The 17,430-nt window shown below is 44.6% G+C and overlaps 1 protein-coding gene across 6 annotated transcripts; it reads left to right on the forward strand.

Moving 5' to 3' along the window:
- Positions 1 to 776: 776 nt before the first annotated feature.
- Positions 777 to 17,202, forward strand: LOC136434315 (creatine kinase, flagellar-like). 6 transcript variants are annotated; one of them, XM_066427058.1, is made up of 18 exons: positions 777 to 946; positions 1,164 to 1,176; positions 4,045 to 4,089; positions 6,421 to 6,468; positions 7,097 to 7,242; positions 7,597 to 7,902; positions 8,149 to 8,302; positions 8,665 to 8,905; positions 9,645 to 9,858; positions 10,400 to 10,567; positions 11,116 to 11,575; positions 11,928 to 12,221; positions 12,736 to 12,923; positions 13,449 to 13,637; positions 13,926 to 14,385; positions 14,835 to 15,075; positions 15,595 to 15,756; positions 16,722 to 17,202. In XM_066427058.1, exons 1-18 carry the CDS (start codon positions 904 to 906, stop codon positions 16,833 to 16,835), a joined length of 3,486 nt encoding a protein of 1,161 aa, XP_066283155.1. In that variant the 5' UTR covers positions 777 to 903; the 3' UTR covers positions 16,836 to 17,202. The 6 variants fall into 6 exon arrangements, with proteins under 6 accessions (XP_066283155.1, XP_066283157.1, XP_066283159.1 ...); XM_066427060.1 differs by having other exon boundaries at positions 4,048 to 4,089; XM_066427062.1 differs by lacking the exon at positions 6,421 to 6,468.
- The last annotated feature ends 228 nt before the right edge of the window (positions 17,203 to 17,430 follow it).

Genomic DNA, 17,430 nt, shown 5'->3' on the forward strand with positions numbered 1-17,430 from the left:
TTTTTATTAACATGATCCTTTGTGGATTAAGGTCAATTTTTTGTAATTAGATGAATTTTAGAATAACATGTGGACATAAATTTTATGTTGAAGTTGATGCATTTTCACTCAATAAAGAAATTCTATGGTACTATATGATTGTGTGATAATATGATCTCTTTTTTCGCTTCTAAAGCACCTGTAAGATAAGAGAAATAACTATCATCATGAAATAAATCAATTAGCAAGAAACTGGATAATGCTCAGAAGAATCAGATGTTTCAAGTAGCATCCACTATCTTTCTATTGACAGTCATCTTTTATTTTGTGACGGTCTCCATTTTTCGGAGTCTTTATTCTTTATTAGAAATTGCAACCGGAGTCTGAACCTAAAGTTACAAAGTACATAATATTTAATCTCCAAGCAGATCTAATGGTTGCTGGAAGACCGCATCCAACGGCCCTATAAGGCTGCCATACAAGCTTCTTCTGCCAGTTGGATACGGTCTTCCAGCAACCATTAGATCTGCTTGGAGATAACCAAGGAGGTATTATGCATTCAAACATAGATAACAAAACGGAAGAAGACTTGATTGTAACTTCCTCCTGAACTTCAGCTTTTCTTCGTCTCTTCTGTGTTTCAAAAGACATATTTATTCCGATTTTTAACCCTTTCTGACAGCCAGTACTGATCATTCATTCATAGGGACTTCCCGGCATGCCACAGGTGTCCCTTCCGAGGACACGTACTTTTGACCAATGAGCGCGCGTCTCGGCACCCACGTGACCGGGTTGCCATGGTGACAGGGAAGCCTTACCCCCCAGCGGGATCGAGCATTAGGGCGCGTCCTTGGCAGGACTACAGTTCCGTACGCCCACGTTTTTACCGTTTCTGCACAAGTTTGGAGACTTTTAACCGCAGCCATGGGGTGTGGAAACTCCAAGGCTCCCACGGCAGCGACGTCAGGTGAGTGATGCGTTCTTATTGCGCACAAATCTCTGAACGCCGGCTTGACCTTCAAGTCCGTTATTTCTTGCACTTGCACGAGATCTTTTTTGTGTGCTGATGACGAAATACAACAAACGATTACCATGCTGATTTAATATTGGTACCTGCTCACTAGACGATATTTCTCTGTTGGGTGATTTTGATTATAATCAGTGTTTTTCGTCTCTCGTTTCAGTTCCGCATCAAACGTAAGTACGCCGTGCAGACTGCACCTGTTTTGCCGTACGGCTCCTGTGTGTTGAGGGCCACTTTCACTTCAACATGTAGGTATAGCTACCGCATGCGTTCTGCATGTTTTATCCATACACCCCCCACCCCCAAAAAAATTAGCGTCAGTGATGCCTCCCCTCTCCACCCCCTCCCCTCCCCACCACCTATCCCATGTGTCGGTAACCGGTATCTGATGTGGGCTACTCAATGCCCACCGGCCCAGACTGCCTTTATCAATTTTCGGACATCGTATTTACAGCGTATTTATCCAGGGCGGCCGGCCTTTGTTTTCCGCACAATGGGTAGTGAAAAGCTGTTTACTTGTGTTGTGTGGAGGCGCGCGGGTTGCCAGCTATCAGGTTCTCAGGTGTTTGCCCTTCGCCAGGTCCTGAAAAGACTCGGTGTGCGGAGACCCAGATCACTGTGCACCGGCGTTAGTGACAAATGAGCAGCTACTATGGTACCCCCAAACAAACAATAAACCGACTTATCTAAACTGACGCATCCCTGGAGCATCTTTAATCCATGGAGATTAAGACTTTTGTCCCAGACCGGTCGCACTGTCAGGCAGGAAAAATGCACAGGGTTTAAGAGCTTTGATAACTTTTGGCGGAGTTGATTCGATGCCAACAGATATCTTTGAAACCAATGTATCATTCTGTGCGTGACTAATGATTTATGTAACATACCTGCCCTTCAGTACAGGTGTAACCTGTGTCACAGGTGTATAACAGGTAACATACCTGCGGAGTCAGGCATCCGGGTACTGTACCATAGGGGCTGTTGGTTTGTTATAAGTAAATAGCAAAGTCTGGCAACTCAATGTGCCTACTATCACAGGGAGTCATTAAACCTACCTGTCAAGAGTAGCAGAGTACACCTGTAGTACACCTGTCCAGTCTTGAACAGGTGGAGCTACAACACACCTGTCCAGTCTTGAACAGGTGGATTTACAACACACCTGTCCAGTCTAGCACAGGTGGAACTATAACACACCTGTCTATTCCAGTACAGGTGAATGTGACCCATCTGTCCACTCTAGCACAGGTGCATGTGTTTGTAACAGGTGGACCTTTGATAAATCCATGTAAGTCTGACCATTTCAGGTAGTTCAGTCTCTATATTAATGACACAGACAACAAACCTATACTGGGACTTGATACCTAATGTTGTGGCACTTGAAATGTTTGGAAATAGCCTTTGGCAAGTGTGGTTGTGACTGTTAAATGTAGTTGCAGGGAACTCAAACCTGTTAACTTTGAAATGCATCTGGAGATTCGAATACACACTCGTAAATTCTGAATACACACTTCTGAAAAGTACATACACACTTCTGAAACAACAATACACACTTGTGAAATCAGAACAGACACTTGTGAAATCTGAACACACACTTGTGAATTGGAATACACACTTGTAGTACTGGAATACACACTTGCAAATTTGGCGTGCATACTTGGGAATTGATTATGAATTTGGAATACACACTTTTGTGAATAGGACATTGCACTTATAAAGCTGGAATACACACTTGTTTATACAGATCACACGCTAGGTAAATTTGAACACACTTCTGAAAGAGAATACACACTTGCTCATTCAGAACAGACATTTTAATACACACTTAGGAAAAGAGTATACACATTTGCTTTGTTCAGGATAGACATTTTAATACACATTTCTTATAGAAATAGAATACACACTTCTTAATGTTAGCAGAACTACGAGCAGACGGGAGATATAAGGGATGTTTTTACATTTACTTACAATGACATTTTTTGTATCAAGTTAAAACATGACTTGATTCGTTGTTATTTCCTGTGTTACATCATAATCACCGTCAGCAGTCATATCAGGAGAGATTTCTCTCGTCAAACTAGCCTGAAGCCAACGGTGACATAGAAGATCTATTTAACTTAATCATATCTTTTTTTGATTTATTAAACTTCACAGAATGATTGTCAAAGGCAGTTGTTTCTGGGAGCCCAGTCCCTGAGTCAGGTTAGCTCTGTGTACTCACAAAGGTCTATTGACATGTGTAAGTGCAGTGCTGAAGTCTCACCTGTGGGCGTGTCCTACCACTGTAGACTTCAGGGCTCTACCTCTTACATCTATATAAACGTTAGCTGCTGCAGAGGCAAAGAGAATGGCTGGGAAAGCCCTTCAGCAAAAGGACTGATCCTGCAGAGTTAGACTTCCACCATATTAATGTTACATAAACACTAAACCAAGTCGGTTTGGTTGCCGTCATCACACCAGGGTACCGCAGGCCGCCTGTCTGAGGGTCAGTGACCCGTAGGTCAGGCAGCATTGCTTCCTGCCAGGTGAAATTGGCGGAACTCTTGGGCTGTGGGAGTTTCAAACTTAGAAATCACATTACTGTTAAACAGCTAAACTCTGAGGACCTGACAGTCACAGGGCCCAAAATACTTCATAATCCTTCTGTTTCTGCAATATGACATCATTAAAACCTGTAGTTTTGTTAGCTTGCGGATTTGCAAAGTTTATTTTTTTCTGTATGATCTAACGACTTTGGAGGAAATTGTAGGATGTATGTGGATATTTTGAACCCTCAAGACTCAGAAAGTCACCATAATTGAATGTATTAAGTAAGAACTTTCTCATGCTCTGGGTGTCAAATTCTAGCTTGCAGAGCAAAAAACATGAAAATAATTCAGCAGAACTTAAAGCACCTGATCCAATCCCATAGTTGTGTCTAATGAAATATGATTGAAACAATCAATGTTCCAGTAATACAATAATATTGTAATATTACCAAGGTGACATACAATGTGAATGAAGTGTACAGTGTATAAAACAGCCATGTGTTATTTCATCTCACACAGCAGTTCAAAACCAAGTGGGCAACATGAACAGCAGGAGGAGACCAGGTAGTCACATGTGGAACGACTGTCTTTTAGTCAAAGGAGGAGACAACCAAATCCAACCTTTTACCTTTGAACCCCAAATCCTACTTACAGCAGTTAATACAATTGTGTATGGCGACAGTTTAATGCTCTCTTGGAGCAAAATATAAAAGCTATATTGGAAAAAATATTTCATTCGCCAGAAAGATATATGACTGTATATCCCAATTAAAAAGTAAGTAGGATTTTGGGTTGAAAGGTCCAAAAGTTGGATTTTGCTGCCTTCTCTTTAACTTCTGCATGCCTCTACTGTGTCCCATACAATTGCTCCTCCTTCGGGTCATGTAATAACCATGATCACCTTCCATCAACATCAATGTTCTCTTCTGTGTAAAACAGCCAATAAAAGCTCCCGCTTTGCTATGGTTCATGTAAACCATGATCACCTGAACATCAGCATTCTCCTGTTAAACAGCCGCTCCTATTAAAGACTCCCCCTTTGCATGCATCATCACGGGTCATATAAACCATGATCACCTGTACATGTACATCAGCATTCTCCTGTATATAAAACAGCTGCTCCTATATTAAAGACTTTGCATGCATCTTTACGGGTCATGTGACAACTATGATCACCTGTAGTATAGTGAACGACAGTATTCTCCTGTAAACAGCGCCGCTCCTATTGTGCAATAGAGACTCCTCCTCCTCCGCAGTCACGGGTCCGTGCAAAGGTCATGACCTCATCTTCAGGCTGCTCCAGTTCATTTCTTTGGTTCTTGGACACTCAAAATGAACAGTTATAATATTATGTTAGTAATATTCCTGAAAACAGAGGGCTGGGAGGAAGATTTGAACCTTATCATTATCACTCCATGATACTAAGTGTGTACCAGGGTACAGACTTACATTTAGTCCTCACAGACTGTTTTCAAGTTGATCATCAAGTGTTTTAAATCTTTAGTAGTCCAAGATCCAACAAATGCAACTGTTGTGGCCTTACGTCAGCATGTTACTGTATAACGTACAGTAACGCAAGTCTGTGGATTATTCTCTCCCACTGTGCAATTATAGAAACTTCCAATTTCAAGCAAATTTTCCCCAGGTCTTATATATAGTAATCATCTTCATACAGACATACCGGTATTCTTTTCTCAATAAGCCGGCATGTGCAATGGTCAGCCTCTACCTCCTCATGCATGAATATCATATCATCTTCTGTCGTCCAAGTCTGAGTGTTATTTTCACATGTTGTTGTTGAGTTGAATTTTGATCCAATATAAGTGAACAAGAGCGATTTCCAAAGACCCTGGAATTGATCACTTGATAATGCATGCATCAGACTAAAACATTCAAAAAGAAACAAAGTGAAGTCATAAAAGAAGGAAGCTGAATGGCAATTTCGGTGGATTTTAGGAAATAAACGCCGACCAAAGAGCTCTGGATTTGGCCATTATCGAAAAAGTCAGCCCAACCGCCAACCACGACCATGTGTTGTTTTGTCTCACACAGCAGTTTACAACCCGCCGCGCCACATGAACACAAGGAGGAGGCCAGGTAGACTTTATGGAAAGATGGTCCTAATCTGCATGTCTACTGTGCAGTTATTGTAACAGTAGTTCTGTTAAAGGTTAAACTGTACAAACTACAATCATGGCATTTGCCCTGTTAATGCATGACTGACTAAACAATTTAAAAAAAAATGAAATCGTAAAAGAAGGATTTAGCTGCATGACATTAAGTGGATTTTAGCAAATAATCGCCCACCAAAGAGCTCGGAATTTGGTCGACTTATCGAAAAAGTCAGCCCGACCGCCAACCACGGCCATGTGTTGTTTTGTCTCACACAGCAGTTTACAACCAGCCGCGCCACATGAACACAAGGAGGAAGCCAGGTAGACCTTGTGGAACGATGGTCCTAATCTGCATGTCTACTGGGCAGTTATTGTGACAGTAGTTCTGTTAACTTAAAGGTTAAACTGTACAAACTACAATCATGGCATTTCAATGCCCTCCAGGTTAATGCATGACTGACTAAACAATAAAAAAAAAAATGAAATCCTAAAAGAAGGATTTACATGTAGCTGCATGACATTAAGTGGATTTTAGCAAATAAACGCCAACCAAAGAGCTCTGGATTCGGCCGACTTAGCCCAACCGCCAACCACGGCCATGTGTTATTTTGTCTCACACAGCAAAGTAAAGTAAAGAATACAAAAAAAAGGAAATCATGAAAGATGGATTTAGCTGCATGTCATTCAGTGGATTTTAGGAAATAAACGCCAACCAGAGCTTGGGATTCGGCTGACTTCGGGCCAACCGCCAACCACGGCCATGTTTTTTTGTCTCACACAGCAGTTCGCAACCCGCTGTGCCACATGAACACCAGGAGGAGACCTACAGGTAGACCTTTCGGAACGATGGTCCTAATCTGCATGCCTCTGTCACAGAAATATAATTCCTTTGCATGCAAACATTAATGGGTCATGTGCAATCATCTTTAACTATTAGATAAACACTCCTCTGTAGAAATGATCTGCATTCTGCAACAAGCCTTTTACTGCATGATGGAATTCAGATAATCATCATAGTATCAGCCCATATAAAGCCAGCTACAAATTGATTCCATTCAGTCTGACTTTCTTTTGAACATTACACCCCAGTAAAATGGCACGGAAGTTCCAGGTTGACACCAAAATGATACCTAATTTTGATGACAACAGACCAATTGTGTTAATACAACAAATTCTAACAAAGACAAAAACTTACAGATCAAAACAATTAATGAAAATAAACTTTGGGAAAATATCAACAAAGGCTTTTAATTAATACAGTCATATCACATTTGGCATCAAAATTGTCTAAATAAACTTTAAAAAATCTATAAAAAATTGACAGACACAAGAATACGGAAAATGAAACAGGTTGAAGACGGCGAAAACCATTTCCGTTGATGACCACCAGTGCTTAGTTTGGTTTAGCCTGAGGTTCAATCTTGACTCATGATCTCCTCTGCACCCCCCTCCCACAGCGTCCCTAACTTCCCGGACCTGACCATCCACAACAACTGGATGTCGCGATGTCTGACCGGCGAGATCTACAAGAAGCTGAAGGACAAGAAGACCCAGTCGGGCTACACGCTGGACGGATGTATCCAGACGGGCGTCGACAACCCAGGTAAGGAATCAGGGTTAACACCTAAAGGGTCAAGTCAAGTCTGGGTCAGAAGTAAACGTTTATAAATAAAGTCAGGGGTGCACATACAGCTCTTGATGTAGAGCCGAGGTAAGAATTCAGGGTTAGCCCAAGAAGTGTCAAGTCTGATGCAGATTGAAGTAAATGTTGAGGTAAGGGATATGTGAGCCCGGGATAGGGCTAGCGCTCATGTTTAAAACTAAAAGTGTGTTTTAGGGATCTTAGCGTATTCAGAAATATCAAATTCAGGGGCTCTTAAGGACTTGTACGGAGCTCTGGAAGGCTGATGTGTTTCAATTCATGATTCTACATGTTTTATCACCTTTTTGTCCCCAGGCCACCCGTTCATCATGACCGTGGGGGCGGTGGCAGGAGACGAGGAGAGCTACAAAACCTTTGCCGACATGTTCGACCCGATCATCAGCGGTCGGCACGGCGGCTACGGGAAGGACGCCAAGCACAAGACGGACCTGACGCACGAGAACCTGCGCGGCGGCGACACACTGGACCCGAACTACGTGCTGTCGTCGCGCGTGCGCACGGGACGGTCCATTCGTGGGCTGGCCCTCCCGCCCTGGTGCACGCGTGCCGAGAGGAGGGACGTCGAGAAGATCCTGAAGGAGGCCCTCAGCACGTTTGACGGTGGGCAGTTTGTCTAGTTCGTTGCCTGTGATACCCTTTAGCCTCTTACTGGGCTTATCTTCCAGGGTATATTCAAATGTACCCAAACACAGTTTATAGTCACAGTTCAAATGTTGATAATACATTCAATTTGATAGAAATTACAACTTGTTTTTCAAGATCAGGAACATTTTTTTCAAATTCTCTGAACAAAGCATGAGGAGCTCCAAATTTAAATGTTTTTTTTTTGTGTCCATTCCTGTCCAGGAGAGTTCTCTGGCAAGTACTACCCGCTGAAGGGCATGACGGAAGAGGAGCAGCAGCAGCTGATCGACGACCACTTCCTGTTCGACAAGCCGGTCTCGCCGCTGCTGACCTGCGCCGGGATGGCCCGCGACTGGCCCGACGCCCGCGGCATCTGGTAGGAAACGACTTTGTGCTCAGTTTCTTTTCAAGGGTACTCAATTCAGTATAACAGTAAACCCAAAACATTTGAGTGGCTTTTAGAGCCTTGTTTTGTGGCTAATTTGAAGTCTTGGTGAATAACAGAACTTTTATAGATCCTTCGGCAGAGCTGAAAGTACTGCATGCATATTTTGTCGATATGTAGGTTCATCAGATTCCATTTTGGCACATAATATAATCGAAAAAAAACAACAACTGAGAGTCACCAATTCTCTGGTTTTCTTTAGGTCATGTTGGTGTGTGGTCATAACATTTTATCCTGTGTAAAAAAAATCAGATCTTCAAATCTCACGTCCTTCTTGTTCCTTTTCTCTCCAGGCACAACGATGACAAGACGTTCCTGGTGTGGATCAACGAGGAGGACCACACCCGGGTCATCTCCATGGAGAAGGGCGGAAACATGAAGCGCGTCTTCCAGCGATTCTGCACCGGCCTGAAGAAGGTCGAGGACGTCATCAAGTCGAAAGGCTACGAGTTCATGTGGAACCCTCACCTGGGCTACGTGCTCACCTGTCCGTCCAACCTGGGCACGGGGCTGAGGGCCGGGGTTCACGTCAAGGTGAGTTATCAAACACCTGGGCTACGTTCTCACCTGTCCTAACCTGGGCACAGGCCTGAGGGCCGGGGTTCACGTCAAGGTGAGTTATCGATCAAACACCTGGGCTACGTGCTCACCTGTCCGTCTAACCTGGATATTTGGATGTGCAAAATCCACAGTAGGATGTCTAGATACTTGGGAGCAAATGCTTTGTCCGGGAAATTTTTTTGAAGGGTCCTACTAAAACTTGCTCTTTTGATTGTGCAAGAATTCTAACGCGGCTTCTAGTACAGCTGTCACTAGTACAGCTTGTCTGTGGTACTGAAACTAGTGTTGCACACTCCATATGAGTCAGCATTGGAAGACTTAGGTTCAGGGCATTTATATTGCACAAAACTGTGCACAGTTCTTTAGTACAAAAACATGGAATGTCAGTGACAAAACCAAGGATAATTTTGTTGCTGTCTACAAAGTAGAAAACCCTGAATTCTCACTTCTCTTTATAGACCATATTGTTTGAATTCCTGATTTTATGTTTCAATCTTGTTGTCGCATGTGTGTGCTACTTATTCTATATGCCTGCCATGCTTATCTTTTTGTAGAATATGAATTGAAAACCAAAGAAAAAGAGAGATTAGAAATAAAAATTCTTCCATTAGTCCCCTGTAGCTGCCAAATGTGGATAAACTACATGACCCATGGGAACATAACATAAACAGTCACGTACATAAATGCTAATTCATGTGTCCCCGGCCCCCAGCTGCCAAAAGTGAGTCAACACCCGGACTTTGACCACTTCCTGGAGCAGCTGCGTCTGCAGAAGCGCGGGACGGGCGGGGTCGACACCGCGGCAACCGGAGGGACCTTTGACATCTCCAACGCGGACCGGCTGGGCATGTCGGAGGTCGAGCTGGTGCAGAAGGTCGTGGATGGTGTGGAGCTGCTGGTCAACATGGAGAAGGCCTTGGAAGCAGGTGGGTTTGTTTTCAGTGTTGTTCGTTTGTTTTGGGCCATGGAAGCACGTTTTTTGTTGGTTTGCTTTTCTGTTGGTTTCTTAGTTAAGGTTATAGAATCAGGTAAACTTGTTGTTTATTTGTTCCCTTTTTCTGCTTTTTAGTGATGGCAATGGAAGCAGGTTTCTTTGCTTCTTTGCTTTTCTGTTGGTTTCCTAGTGAAAGCCATGGAAGCGGGTTTCTTTCTTTGTTTGCCGTTTCTGCTTTTTAGTGATAACCCGGTAATGGAAGTAGATTTCTTTCCTTGTTCGCTGTTTCTGCTTTTTAGTGATAGCCATTCTTTGTTTCTATGCTTTTTCTTTTTTTTTTAGTGATAAGCATAGAAGCAGGTTTCTTTCACTTTTTTTCTTTCTTTGTTCACTTTTTCTGCTTTTCAATGACCACGGAAGCTAGGTACATGTAGGTGTTTGGGAGCAGTCAGCTTTTTCTTTGGAGGATAAGGAAGAGCGCAACACACTACCTATTGTACAAATGTGTAAACACATCCAACTTGTATTCCCAGGGAAGGACGTGTACACGGTGTGGCCCAAAGCCTACCCTGACCTGACCAAGCACAACAACTGGATGGCGAAGTGCCTGACTCCCCAGATGTACCACAGCCTGGTCGACAAGAAGACGGACAGCGGCTACACGATCGACGAGTGCATCCAGACCGGCGTGGACAACCCCGGTACGTACCGTGTACATGTACAATGTAGGCCGCTGAGCAAATGAAGTCAGGTGTTTTACATGGTGGTAAAAATTTAGGTTACCGAAGGCCAAACTTTTTAACCTTTAGCACTCTGAAATAACAGTTTGCAATTGGCACCCAATTCCCTATTGGTTTCAGAGTAAGGGAAATGGTTATAAATAAAATATTTAGCAAGCAGTCAAGATGTAAACAGAAGACTGAAAAAGTTGCCTATTACAAATAAATGTACTTCATGCACATTCACTCCCTGGAACTTTGTGTACCAACACGAAGGAAGCAGTCTACGGGCAGAATACCGGTATCCTTCAATGTTGTAAAATTTCAATGCACAACAAAAAAATCATCCACTTGTCTATCTTTCCTCAGTGACTGAGTCACCAACAGAAAAGCACTGACGATGCTATGTCAAAGGTCCGACCGTTTACAAATTTTAACCTATCTGGTTGCTTGAGTAGCTTTCATAATCTGAATGTCTAACCTTCATCAACGAAAGTTCCAAATGTTTTGTCCCCCCCCCCCCCCCCCAGGCCACCCGTTCATCATGACCGTTGGGCTGGTGGCAGGAGACGAGGAATGCTACACGACGTTCGCCGACTTGTTCGACCCCGTCATCGAAGGCCGCCACAACGGCTACAAGAAAACGGACTTGCACAAAACCGACCTTGACTCCAGCAAGCTGCAGGGCGGTGACGACCTTGACCCGAAGTACGTGCTGTCGTCCCGCGTGCGTACGGGGCGCAGTATCCGTGGTTACACGCTCCCTCCGTGGTGCACCCGGGCGGAACGGCGCGGCGTGGAGAAGGTTCTGTGCGACGCACTGGGGAAGCTGGAGGGCGAGCTGCAGGGCAAGTACTACCCGCTCTACGAGATGGACGACAAGACGCAGGAACAGCTGATCGCAGACCACTTCCTGTTCGACAAGCCCGTTTCCCCGCTGCTCACGTCCGCCAAGATGGCGCGTGACTGGCCCGACGGACGCGGGATCTGGTAGGGAACCACTTTTCTCCTAACAGTTACTCATGGGTGAATGACAGTCTAATGGTAGGGAAAAAAGCTGATGTTCAACAAATGGTTAGGGATAGTAAGTTAAACTGCTTCAGACAATACGGCACTGACATGATAAGTTCACTTTGCACCAATGGAAACTGTACATTATGCATTGATGACGAAGACAGGTTGTTGAAACACCTGCAGAAGAATAAATAGGCTTGTATACCAAAGAAAACTATGTTCACTATTGGTATTTGGCCTATATTTGTGACTTGATCTGGAACTGGAAAGATCGGTTAATTTTGGACCCTCAAGCAGTTTCTTTCCTTGTCGTTCCTTCCCTCTCCAGGCACAACGACGCCAAGAACTTCCTGGTGTGGATCAACGAGGAGGACCACACCCGGGTCATCTCCATGGAGAAGGGCGGAAACATGAAGAAGGTTTTCGATCGCTTCTGCGACGGTCTGAAGAAGGTGGAGGAGCACGTGAAGGAGCAGGGGAAGGAGTTCATGTGGAACGAGCACCTGGGCTACGTCCTCACCTGTCCGTCCAACCTGGGCACGGGGCTGAGGGCCGGGGTTCACGTGAAGCTGCCAAAACTCAGCACAAACCCACACTTCAGCCACATCCTGGAGCAGCTTAGGTAAGCTTTACTTTGACTTTAGTTAGATCCACGATTAGTTTGACATTTCCACTATTCTTCCTGTTGTCTATACATTTAGTGGCATTGGTGTGGTTCAATAGTAAGAAAATTCACAATTTTTACTGGCTGATATCAAGTCTAAGTATCCACAACAATATTATCTACTTGTGTCATGCACATATATCGACGGATTTCACCGAGGAGAGCATCCATCCGCCGACTCAGATGACTCAACGCTGCTTTCTATTGGGGACGCCATTGTTTAGCCTTTCCCGCACTGTCCTCTTACCGTTTGTTTACTTTTCCCATGCTCAAATAACGTGCGCTCGCGCCAGATTCAAAATGGCGCCGGTATTTGGAAATTGGTCCATTGTCTGAATACAAATATTAACTAGAATAGAAATTAAGTTCCTGCAATGCCCGTCATGTCATGCAGCATTCCAACATGCAGTTTTGATGGAGTTTGTCGTTGTTGACCATGTTTGATTATAACCGACTGTTCTCTGACTGGCAGGTTACAGAAGCGCGGGACGGGCGGCGTGGACACCGCGGCGACGGGGGGAATCTTCGACATCTCGAACACGGACAGGTTAGGCTGCTCGGAGGTCGAGCTGGTCCAGAAGGTCGTGGACGGTGTCAAGTTACTGGTGGAGATGGAGAAACGGCTGGAGAAGAAAAAGGACATCAGCGACCTCATCCCAGGTCAGCAGCTCGTTATTAACAGTAATTAAAACTTAATTAGTTCTGATGAAGAAGGACATCAGCGACCTCATGCCAGGGTAGCAGCTCGTTACTAACAGTAATTAAAACTTAATTAGTTCTAATGAAGAAGGACATCAGCGACCTCATCCCAGGTCAGCAGCTCCTTATTAACGCTAACATCATTAATGCTTACTTAGTTCTGATAAGTCACAAATCTCTTCAAAGACATCGCTTCTTGGGGTTCTCTGCGAAATTCTTCAAAACAACAGCACCCTTTAGTGTGTCACCTTGATAGTGAGGCAGAACTTCCGGTATTTGTATCATTTGACCTGGACATACTATGGTCTTGATTTTTTTGTGGCAGATATCTTTTGATGTAAGGAGGAAGTGGTGTAGGTTTGGGTGCCCTAGCAGCTTGTTGATATAATAATATGTAAGGTTTTACTACGGGCCAGATAGTCCAGAAATAAAGGATTAAGTTTGTACTATGATAATTATAATAAAAACCTTTTTCCTTTTCCCCAGGCGGTCCACTAGTGGAACCGTCGGAGGTGAAGATCGAGCTGCAGAGCGACAACTTCCCCGACCTGTCCCAGCACAACAACCACATGGCCAAGTGCCTCACCAAGGACATCTTCGACTGTCTTAAAGACAAGAAGACGAAGAACGGCTGCACGCTGGACCTGTGCATCCAGACGGGCGTGGACAACCCTGGTAAGTATAAGTCTGAGTTACTCGTGTTTGTCTACCTTCATCTAATATCTCACATCCCTACATCATGAATGTTGGTTGGGCATTATCAATTCAGAAATATTTCAGATTTTAATATTATTCTAATAGTTATATTTCCCAGTCCATCCATTCATCATAACATTTGGGACACATTCTTTCGATTAAGATTTATCACTATTTTGGCATTTTTGCTCTCCAGGCTTCTTGTTCACCATGACTTTTGGGATGTTTTAAATGAATAATCATCATTTTGACATTCCCCACCCCCAGGCCACCCGTTCATCATGACCGTGGGGGCGGTGGCAGGAGACGAGGAATGCTACACCGACTTTGCCGAACTGTTCGACCCGATCATCGAGGCCCGCCACAAGGGCTTCAAGAAGACCGACGTGCACAAGACGGACCTCGACGCCACCAAGCTGATCGGCGGCGACGACTTGGATCCCGACTTCGTCCTGTCGTCCCGCGTACGTACGGGCCGTAGTATCCGTGGTTACGCCCTCCCGCCGATGTGCAGCCGCCACGAGCGCCGGGAGGTCGAGCGCATCGTGTCCACGGCCCTCGGAAACCTGGGCGGAGAGTTCTCTGGCAAGTACTACCCGCTGAAGGGCATGACGGAGGAGGAGCAGCAGCAGCTGATCGACGACCACTTCCTGTTCGACAAGCCGGTCTCGCCGCTGCTGACCTGCGCCGGGATGGCCCGCGACTGGCCCGACGCCCGCGGCATCTGGTAAACAACTTTCTTCCAAACAGTTTCTTCTCATGAAATCTTGGTGACTGACATTAACAGACCTTCGAATGTCCATTTTCCTCCATGACTCTATCTATGTCGTAGTCAATAATGCAAAAAAAGTGTTACATTATCAGTGTAAATGGCAGCTGCAAAATAAAGATGTGGACTTTTCTGTATAATGATGGAAACCCAAACAGTTGGAACTGTTACGCAAGATAAAAGTTACTCAAGCAACTGGATAATTTTGGAAACAGTCAGACATTCCTGGCAGCATTCGCTGTCTTTTGTCGGTGCCCAGTGACTATAGCAAAAGTCAGCCAGTCATTCATTGACAATTTCTGTCTGAAATATCTGACCATTTCCAAAATTATCCAGTTGCTTCTCAAACTGTCATCTTGCGTATCTTACTATCTTCATTGACTTACCGTGTGTTACCGATCTCTCAGGCACAACAACGACAAAACGTTCCTGGTGTGGATCAACGAGGAAGACCACACCCGGTTGATCTCCATGGAGAAGGGCGGAAACATGAAGCGCGTCTTCGAGCGGTTCTGCAACGGCCTCAACCTGGTGGAGAAGGAGATGAAGAAGATGGGGAAGGCGTACATGTGGAACGAACACCTGGGCTACGTGCTCACCTGTCCGTCAAACCTGGGCACAGGCCTGAGGGCCGGGGTTCACGTCAAGGTGAGTAATATTTACCAAACACCTGGGCTACGTGCTCACCTGTCCGTCCAACCTGGGCACGGGGCTGAGGGCCGGGGTTCACGTCAAGGTGAGTTATCTATCAAACACCTGGGCTACGTGCTCACCTGTCCGTCCAACCTGGGCACGGGGCTGAGGGCCGGGGTTCACGTCAAGGTGAGTAATATTTACTAAACACCTGGGCTACATGCTCACTCTCACATGAAATCAGTGAATTGACAGAAAATTGCCGTAATTTTAAACATTAAATGTTATAGTGCGGCTCCAGTAGTCTAACCAAGGGACGACTGCGGTGTGAAAGATGTCGGTTAGCTTGAGGAATGAATCCACTCTACTTATATTGTTACAATGGTTGTTCTTTTTCAGCTGCTAAAGATGAGCACCAAATTGAGAATTTGATGTTGCCATGACGATGTGTGTTTCAGCTGAGAATCTAATGTTGCCATGACGATGTGTGTTTCAGCTGAGAAGTTAACGTTGCCATGACAATGTGTGTTTCAGCTGGAAAAGATGAGCACCCATGAGAAGTTTGAGGAGGTTCTGGAGAAGCTGAACCTGCAGAAGCGTGGGACGGGCGGGGTCGACACCGCGGCGGAGGGAGGGACCTTCGACATCTCCAACGCCGACAGACTCGGCCACTCCGAGGTCTCCCTCGTACAACAGGTGAGATCTGCCCGTCTCAAGACCTGTTTAAAAACGTTCCCGTGTGGTACATAAATGTGGGGGGTTAAGAACACATGTTCTATTTGCTATCACACAGGTGCTACACCCTAGCCTGAGTGCCAGCCTTTTTAGCTTCCGTACGCTACCCAAGCTCCGCTCCTCGCTTTGGGTAGCGTACGGAAGCTAAAAAGGCTGGCACTCAGGCTAGCTACACCCCACACTAACCTGTGTGATAGCAAGTACAACGTGTGTTCTGAATTAGGACCTCAATAAAGGACACGGACCCACCTGTTCCTAGATCAGTCTGAGCCAAGATACAACTCTGAGTGGACGTACATCTATCATAAGCAACATAAAGACTAAAGTGCAACATAGCTCTTACATTGGTCACGTATCCGTAAAGGTACGCGTCAATAAAGTCACGTGTCTGTAACTCTTGCGAGTTTACGTTCAGAACGTCAGAAGTGATTTGTCATCATTGATCCCGAAAAAGTCAACAGTGGTTGTTGAAGATTTGGTCCGCGTATACCTCAGTGATGGAGGAAAGCTTCGCATTGTAGTAATTTGTACTATGTTTGTATGATTTTGCTATTTTCCAACCAGCATTGTTAGTCTGGTAAGCTCACGTGCAGGTAGGAAACCACTCCTCTGCCCCCTCGTTGATCCGACAGGTTCTTTCTGCTGGTTGTTGCCTATGTTATTTGATCTGGAAGTTTAAAAGTTACCTGTGTAGGAAAAAGACTCACGTTTCCCCTCGTTGATCCGACAGGTTCTTTCTGCTGGTTGTTGCCTATGTTATTTGATCTGGAAGTTCAAAAGTTACCTGTGTAGGAAAAAGACTCACGTTTCCCCTCGTTGTTCCGACAGGTTCTTTCTGCTGGTTGTTGCCTATGTTATTTGATCTGGAAGTTTAAAAGTTACCTGTGCAGGAAAAAGACTCACGTTTCCCCTCGTTGATCCGACAGGTCATCGACGGCGTCAAGCTGCTGGTCGCCATGGAGAAGAAGCTGATAGCGGGCGAGTCGATCGACGACCTCATGCCCGGGCAGACCTCCGTCGAACACGAGACAAACGTGTAGAAATAAACCCAAGGTTTGGGTAGGAGCTGTACAGAGCTGGGTGCTGGGAGGCGCTGGGTTAGACTTTGGATTCTAATTGATTCTAATTGTTGTTAGGCTTGGACAATCAATATGCAATCAGTGCTGACAGACAGTCACCTCTGTACAGGTTTTACCCAAGCTAGTTTAGAATAACTTTTGAGACAGAAGACTGGGCTATGTTCTCCAAAAAAATGTGTAAACTGATATGACAAACATGTGTTTATTTGTTTATATAAACAACCTGTTTAGTATGGTTATTGAAACTGTTTTGTTTCAATGTAGAGTTTAACTCATGTCTGCTTGAATTGTAAATAAATTTTCAACGTTGTGGTGGTTTTGTAGATGATTACTACATTTTTCAAATAGTTATTGTCTGATTGCATCAGGTACACAGTTGACAACATGACTTCACCGTTTGTGGCACACATGATATATACAGTCTTCCCTTGTATTTTCTTACAATTTTATAAAATTCTGTTGACTGGTTCCGTCCATGTGTAAAGACAAAAATGGGAAGAACTTTTCCAGGAAAATTTTCTGTAGATCTTAGTAGAAATTGTGCCATTATGACTGC

This window comes from Branchiostoma lanceolatum, chromosome 5 (genome assembly GCF_035083965.1).
Source record: "Branchiostoma lanceolatum isolate klBraLanc5 chromosome 5, klBraLanc5.hap2, whole genome shotgun sequence".
Taxonomy (NCBI): Eukaryota; Metazoa; Chordata; class Leptocardii; order Amphioxiformes; family Branchiostomatidae; genus Branchiostoma; species Branchiostoma lanceolatum.

Excerpts from the sequence above, each read along its gene's own strand:
- LOC136434315 (XM_066427058.1), top strand. The coding sequence starts at position 904 with ATGGGGTGTGGAAACTCCAAGGCTCCCACGGCAGCGACGTCAG. Across the intron at positions 6,469-7,096 it reads CACCAGGAGGAGACCTACAG|CGTCCCTAACTTCCCGGACC; the intron begins GTAGACCTTTCG and ends CCCCTCCCACAG. Across the intron at positions 14,386-14,834 it reads CCCGACGCCCGCGGCATCTG|GCACAACAACGACAAAACGT; the intron begins GTAAACAACTTT and ends CCGATCTCTCAG.